General features: G+C 38.3%; 1 protein-coding gene across 1 annotated transcript in view; it reads left to right on the top strand.

Annotated features, from left to right (window-relative positions):
* NPHP3 (nephronophthisis 3 (adolescent)) overlaps positions 1–7,584 on the top strand; it is a 27,255-nt gene that overhangs the window by 15,092 nt on the left and 4,579 nt on the right. The window contains exons 17-24 of the mRNA XM_009895013.1: positions 538–676; positions 1,494–1,658; positions 2,187–2,284; positions 3,136–3,258; positions 3,608–3,797; positions 3,940–4,181; positions 4,592–4,667; positions 5,873–6,000. Of these exons, the coding sequence (XP_009893315.1) occupies positions 538–676; positions 1,494–1,658; positions 2,187–2,284; positions 3,136–3,258; positions 3,608–3,797; positions 3,940–4,181; positions 4,592–4,667; positions 5,873–6,000 (1,161 nt within the window). The remainder of the gene's footprint in view (positions 1–537; positions 677–1,493; positions 1,659–2,186; positions 2,285–3,135; positions 3,259–3,607; positions 3,798–3,939; positions 4,182–4,591; positions 4,668–5,872; positions 6,001–7,584) is intronic.

Genomic DNA, 7,584 nt, shown 5'->3' with positions numbered 1-7,584 from the left:
TTGTGCAAGAGAATACTTAATAAGTGCATTGGCTTATTATTAACCTAGACTTTGTCTTGTTGGGAAAGATGCATTTTTAGTTTAGAGACTCCCAGAAAATGATACACTGATTGATAATTTACTCTGGGTGACTGATTTTCATTATTTTTTTCTTTCTGTTTTATGCCCTAGAATGCTTAATTGCTCCTGAAAACACGCTTTGTAAATGAATTAAATGAAACAGCAGCATGTGATTTTATCTTTATCCAGCCTGATGTTCTTATTCTGTATTCCCGCTGGAGGAAAGAACACTGCAATGTAGATTTTTTCTAAATAACTGCAACATTTTTATTTAAAAAAAAAAATTGAACAATGTGACAGAAGGTGGCTTCAGGAATTGACCTCTTCTGTGTTTAATCTCACCAAGTGTTGTGCACCTTTTAAACCTAATAGGAATTCAGCGCGCTTTTGAGATGGAGCTCTTCAGTAGTTTCAATTCATCATACTCAGCCAAATTTAATATGCTAAACCATGCCCTTTTTGTCCTTTCCTGCTCAGTGTTGGAAATACAGGAAATATTGATGAAACCCTTCAACAGTGTTTCCAATGTCAAGACACAGTGTCACTGTACAGGCTTGTTCTGAGATCAATTCAAGAATCGTTGCAGAGTGATAAAGAGAAAGCTCTTTTGAGAGAGGTGAGCAAGAGAATGAGTCACTATTTCTACAGGCAATGTATATTCTTTTCTGTAAAGAGTTTTCTTAAGTTAAAAGTAAATGTAAATTTATTTTGGTTCATATGTATGATTCAGAGATTATTGTACTATCAGTATAGATGGGACAATCTTATTAATCTAATTATTTCCATTGCATAACTATGGAATATATAACTGCTTAGTTTTAAATTTCAACTAAAGTCATTCTCTCACAAAACAGAGCATTTCTGCTATGATGTGATATAGAGTTAGCACTTCCTTGCTAATCACTACCCTGATCCAATGATTAACTACCCTGAGCATAGTAAATGTAATCAAAACATAGTATCTTGTGAATACAGGGCACCGCATATAAGATTGCTGATTCCTCTTCCTACCTTTGCAGAATTTCCCTGTTGTGTGTAACGTTTTTTTCATTAGGACATGATACTCAATAATTCCTAGAAGTTCTTTGGTGCTGCCAGCAAATAACCTTCAGCATATTTTACTTAGATGGGAGTTCCTTATGATAATGTAGTTATTTTCCCCTGGTGTTTTAGAGGAAAGTCTGAGGAGCTACTTGTTTGTCCCAGGGTGCTTTATCTTTTAGAATATTAATTCTTTAGCACTGAGGACTATTCTTTGAGGACAGAAGAGGGAAAGGACTTGTGTAGGCAGGTTTGATTTTTGTTTTTTTTTTTTTCCCTTGGTGTATAAAGTTATGCACAGTGCTACCCAGTATTTTTCTTGGAATTCCAGTGTAAGCAAGATCTGCAGCAAATATTGCTAACTGCGTAAAATAACTTTCTGCTTTCTGTAGATACTATGTGTCATTGGTGTTAGCCACAATGGTGTGAGTGAGTCAGAGCTGATGGAACTTTATCCTGAACTGTCTTCTGCAGTGCTAGCCTCGCTCATTCACAGCCTGCACAAAATGTGTTTGCTGACATATGGCTGTGGTTTGCTGAAGTTCCAGCACCTCCAGGTAATATATAATATATAATAAATATATCATTCTGAACATGTGCAAATGAAACTCCACCCTATAAGCCCCTGCTGTTTTTCAGAGAAGTTCTGTTGTTAACTAGGTAGGCTGTGATATGTTTGTGTTTGCTCATCCATTTTCTTTAACATCTGGTCTGATGTTAGAATCACCTTGAAAACTACTAGAGCTGTGATACCAGTATTGGTCAGTAGTGTTCACCAGTTGAAAACCGGGCGTTTCAAACCTTCAGAAATTTCTGATCTATTAGTTGGTGACTCCATGTGTCCTAGAAAATACTGGTTCCACAAAAACCAAGCAGAATTGAAGGAGAAGGGAATATTATCTGAATAACCAGAGCTTTGGTCTATTATAAGACAATCTGTTTGTAGTCCCTTTGTCATCAAAAGATTTTCAGTTCTACAACATAAGATGTGTTTCATAAAGAAGTCTTGCATAGCGGTCTGGGTATCATGAGCATGTAATGAACAAATTAAATGCGTTCTCTTTCTCTCAATTATACTCTTTCAGGCTTGGGAGATGGTGAGACTAGAGTATATGGAAGAAGGTGAAAACGTTATTTCTTCCTATAGAAAAAAACTAGTGGAGTATTTCACCGTACAGCTAAGGTAGGTCAGAATTCCTTAAGATGTGCTAAATGGCAGGCTTTGTGCCTCATAGATATTTTTGTTTTCTTCATATAGCTTCTTTGACTCAGTTTAGTAAATTATTATGGCAAAATAACTCTGCAAAACCCTAGTTGTCAGTTTAGCAGTTTGTTATTGATAGGTTGCTTTTTAAACTTGGAAAAGGTTGAGGGCTATGGAGGGGTATGGTCTTATAATAAAGTTAAAATGTGAAAAGGTAGGACATGAATTTATACTGCATCAGTTATTTCGTGGTAACTGACCTCATGTGGATTTTTAACTCCCAGTAAACGCTGGGAAATTTGAGGTTGCTTGGAACTTGAAGAAGCAGCAGAGGACCACTTGCGTTCATCAAGCAATTAGCACATATGCAAGAGGAGGTCCTGTAGGACAGCTGAAAAGCTACAAATTCACATCCAGATTGAAAACTGATTCACCTTTACAGTCCTGAGTTAGTGTGTCCCAGCTGTGGGCTACCGATTACTGCTCCTCAGAGCATGCACTGTTGGGTAGCAGAAAGCCACAAGGGCCACAGTGTGCCAGGCAAAGGAGGCGCAAAGGGACAGTGGGCTGCTGCAGGGCTGCAGTCCTGGTGGCGGGAACAGATCAGCCCTTATGGGAGGGAGGAGCAGCTTCCTGTGGGATAACTGGGGGTTCCAGCACTTTCTGAGGTGAAGTTAAACTGAATATATGAGAGAATGGAGTACCTAGGTCTTACAGTAGTCTGTCTGTTCAGGTATGGCAATTGTATGCTTGCCTGGTTTTCACATCAAATTGACAAGTTCTGCTGGGCCTCTCAGAGTTTTAATTTTGATTTGCTTTTCTTTCAATAGTCGAGACCGAGTGACTTGGAGAAGCGCAGATGAACTTCCCTGGCTCTTCCAACAGCAGGGTGATAAGCAAAAGCTGCACAAGTGTCTTTTGAATCTCTTTGTGTCCCAAAACCTTTACAAAAGGTACAAAGGTAGACACTGCTTTGACAGTTATAAACATTTCAAACTAATTTTTTATCAATGTAAATTGGAAAATGACAGATAAAGATTAAATGAACTTAAATAGTGGAGGCTGAAATGCTAAATGCTGTTGGCATATAAATCATCTATTTTTTCTATTCTGTTACACGTGGGGGTTGGTAAAGGGACAAATACTGCTGTTGAACAGCATTAGTCTCCACAGATTGTCTCTGTAGACGCTGTAGCGTAAAGACAAAATTCGTGCATATGGACCTTTTCTTCTAAGCTAGCATCAGTCTGAATAGAGGGGTATCAGAGATAAGATGAGCTTCTTGTTTCCTTGTTAAAACAGGGGACATTTTGCAGAATTGCTGAGTTACTGGCAGCTGGTTGGGAAAGATAAGAGCTCTATGGCAGCTGAGTATTTTGACTCTCTGAAAGAATACGAAAAAAGCTGTGAGGGAGAGGAAAGTATGATCTGCCTGGCTGATCTTTATGAGACCCTGGGACGGTTTCTTAAGGACCTAGGTCTTCTCAGTCAGGTAAGTACACTTAGAGATTGTTGTAACAGCAAGGAAGCAAATTAAGCAGAGCTCAGTGTGTGATTTCTGTTGCAGTTGTTAAATTATTGTAGCATACAGAATGCTGCCTGTTGCTGTCACATTCTGAACTTCGTTGTTACAGGCTGTAGCTCCTCTGCAGCGGTCTCTGGAGATTCGAGAAACTGCGCTGGATCCAGACCACCCGAGGGTGGCGCAGTCGCTCCACCAGCTAGCAGGAGTTTATGTTCAGTGGAAGAAGTTTGGAAATGCTGAACAGCTGTACAAGCAGGCACTGGAAATCTCGGAAAATGCTTATGGAGCTGAACATCCTCGGGTAGCCCGTGAACTTGATGCACTTGCAACCTTATACCAAAAGCAGAACAAGTAAGATTAACTACATTGGCATTTTTCTTTCATGTAGAGGTGGTACAAAAATAACAGCAGAGATTTTCTTCCTGATCCTACAACGTTTTTTTGGTTCTTTTTTAGAGTTTCATAATTTCTAATGCAACCACGAGCATCCCCTTTGTATTCTTGTAGTAGGCCAACCATTAGGGGACAACTTTTGTGCTTAGTTTAACAGCAAGCTTCTAACAAGTTAGAGATAAAGGAGGAACATTGTCTGGCTGTAAGGATTTTGGATATTTTTATCTTTGACAAGTGTGATATTTATTTTTTTTCAAGATTCTTAAGCTCTCCTCAAATTTGTACATTCAAGTAACTTAGAAGCTTTCCAGAATACTCAGCGATGCTACGTTTGGCATTCTTCTAACACTGTAAATAACTGTTTTCAGATACGAACAAGCTGAGCAACTGAGGAAAAAGTCCTTCAAAATACGCCAAAAAGCAGCAAGACGGAAAGGCAGTCTGGTAAGAAAACTTAATATTTAAGAAAAAAGTGCAGGGCATGTTGGGACTCTACTAAATAGATGATAAAGTGCATCTGCAGAGCTGACAAAGCTCCAATTTTTTTCATACTTGAGGGCATAAGTAGTGAAGTAGCTTAGCAGCAGCTTTGGTTACTGCCCTTTCAACTCTGCTGGAAGTGGAGATGCATCAGTACAACTGATTTTTGGAGTTGAGCAAGGTAGAAAAGAAATAAGTAGATATATACGTTTCATGGGTGCAGAATTACTACTGATACAATTGGCTGCCAAAGTGGCAATGGAAAAAGGTGTTCTCCAGAATAACTGAGGCATTTATCCTACAAATACTAGTGAACACAGTCCTTACTGCAGTGGATAATCCCAGTAATATTCGGTGCCATACTGAGTTTTTCCCTTTTTTTTTTTCCTTTTTATTGCCCCCTCCTCCCTTCTCTGTTTTTCAGCTACAGAGTTCCTCTTGTCATTCATGAGCTAAGGGTTTGTTTGTCATGTACTGCCTATACTGTAAGAGTTGAGCTAGTAACTCCAGAGCTCTTGTTGTAGCACAAATGAAAGTAGTGAAAAGCCATAAAAATGTTGCCATTTCCACACTGCTTAAATACAAATAAATTTGAATCATGAAGATTTTTTTCTTTTTTTTTGTTTTTTTTGTAATGAGTTCTGCTGCACAAATATTTTTATTAAGACTGCAAAGATCAAGAATAGGCAGAGTGTGTAACAAGGCTGCACTTTTTACTTGTAATTAACTTTGCATGTAAGCATTAGCTTGGCAGCCCATTTTACAAAGATCCATGTAAAGCCTTGAGTAATACTTCATGTGTATTTGTATATGGCATTCAGGATAGGCGACTAACTTGATTTCAAGTTTTCATCTTATAAACTTAAGAATTTAATCTGAATTGGTTATTTGAACTGTGGAGTTTAAGAAAATTGGTGTGTATGATACAGGGAAAAGGGAGCTGTACAACAGCACAGTATCTTAAATTTCCTGGAAGCATGTTTGGTGAAATTCACTATTAGATTGTAAATACGCAGAATGCCTATGTGCCATTTAAGTTGGAAACAGAACTTAGGTAGGCTTATTGTGCTCCTTTAGCACCAAACTGAGTCTTTTTTTATTTTCTCTCTTCAGTTGTAAACTTTAAATGTAATGGTGATTGGCTTATATTACCATGTGCTTTGCTGTAGTGTGGCTTTGCTCTCCTGCGTCAAAGAGCCCTGCAATTGGAAGAGCTCACGTTAGGCAAGGATACACCAGATAATGCTCGAACCCTCAATGAGCTTGGAGTCCTCTATTACCTGCAGAATAATCTTGAGTAAGTTGTATTAATTGTGACACATCCACTGAGTATTCCCATAGATCTAAATGGAAGCAAAGCATTGAGAACTACCATGTTAGCGTGTGAGTATTTACCAAATCAGTGCATTTCCTGCATTCAGAGTTGGTGTTCCGCAGTTAAAGTTAATTAGTCTTTGTTGCAAATAACCAGTTGTCTCTGGAAATTTATGCCTCCTTTACTCAGCTTCACTATTTTCTGACCATTCTTTGTAGTGTTCCTCCTTGAACAACAGGATTGTTGTTTTTCTGTGAAAAACACTCAAAAAGCCAATACTACAAGAAATCATGAGTTAAATATTTACAGTGCTTGTAATCCTCAGGCTCTTACCCTGCTGGCCTTTTTAAGGTTGAAAGAGAACGGAGCAGAACACATGCGTTCTAGAAGCAGATAGAGATAAGCAGGGGTATTGAAGAAAGGGAATAAAAGGTGCAGAACAGTTCTGATTGCATGGTTAGCCACTCTTCACATCAACTTCTTCAGTCCACGGAGTAGTCTAAAGCTGTGTGTTGTGAGGGAATTGTAAAGTCACCTTGAACCCACTCTACTGAACTAAATCTTATCAGATAAGAAAGAAAGTGCACAGCAAAAAAGCACAGAGTAAGTTCTGGAAGTATTTTCATGTTCTTCCTATATCCGATGTTTATGTCACCAGTAGTTGTTGGATAACAACAGAAGTATGTCATAATTTACATCTGCACACAGAATCTCTGTTGAATGCAGGACCTTAACAGTGAAGGAATTGATTTTTAACAGTTGTTGGAAATGTGGGTTTTTTCATCAGTTTACCCTCATGAAGTCATGCCAAAGTGACTGATTATCAATGAGTGATATCTATCTAATCTCATAAAAGATCATTTTATGTTCCACAAAGATCATTTTATATTCCAGATTATTCATATGTTGTTCCTGTCCAACACAACCCACTTGTAGAGTAACAGAGGTGAGCAAAAGTATAAACTTTGTTCTAGTGAAGGTTTAAGTCATTTTTTTAATGGATATTGTGTCTCTGTTCTGAATCAGGAAGTCCAAGATTGAGTTTCTTGATCATTTGATCCAGTTAGGATGAAATCAATGGCAGAAGAGTATGTCACTTTATTAGTTGTTAGATGTTATATCACACATCATCCTTTAGCCCTTACATAGCGTGAACACTTTTTGACACTTGTCTAAGAGCTCCAGAATTGAACCTACAGTTCTGTGTATAACCAGAACCTACAGTTCTGTATATAATTTTTTTTCCTCTAATGTGAAATGGATTTTTCCCATTTACTAGGTTGACTTATTGGGAATAGGGTCACACAGAATTTGTGTGCATGTCAGGATGACAAACTGCCTGGTTATAGGGGATGCTCCCAGTATTTATGTGGGGATCACCCACTGTTTGTGATAGAGGAACTGCTGTAAATCTGTAACGGAGTAGTAGCATGCTACTCCAGTGAGATAAAATACGCCCTTTTGATAGGGAAACGCTTGAATGGTGGTATTACACAGAGTCTTTTCCACTTTGTCACTTCTAGACAGATTCTACTATGAGAATCTAGCTCATGACATAGACAAAAC

This window comes from Charadrius vociferus, unplaced genomic scaffold, assembly GCF_000708025.1.
Source record: "Charadrius vociferus isolate BGI_N301 unplaced genomic scaffold, ASM70802v2 scaffold51, whole genome shotgun sequence".
Lineage (NCBI taxonomy): Eukaryota > Metazoa > Chordata > Aves > Charadriiformes > Charadriidae > Charadrius > Charadrius vociferus.
This window is presented reverse-complemented; position numbering and strand designations above follow the sequence as displayed.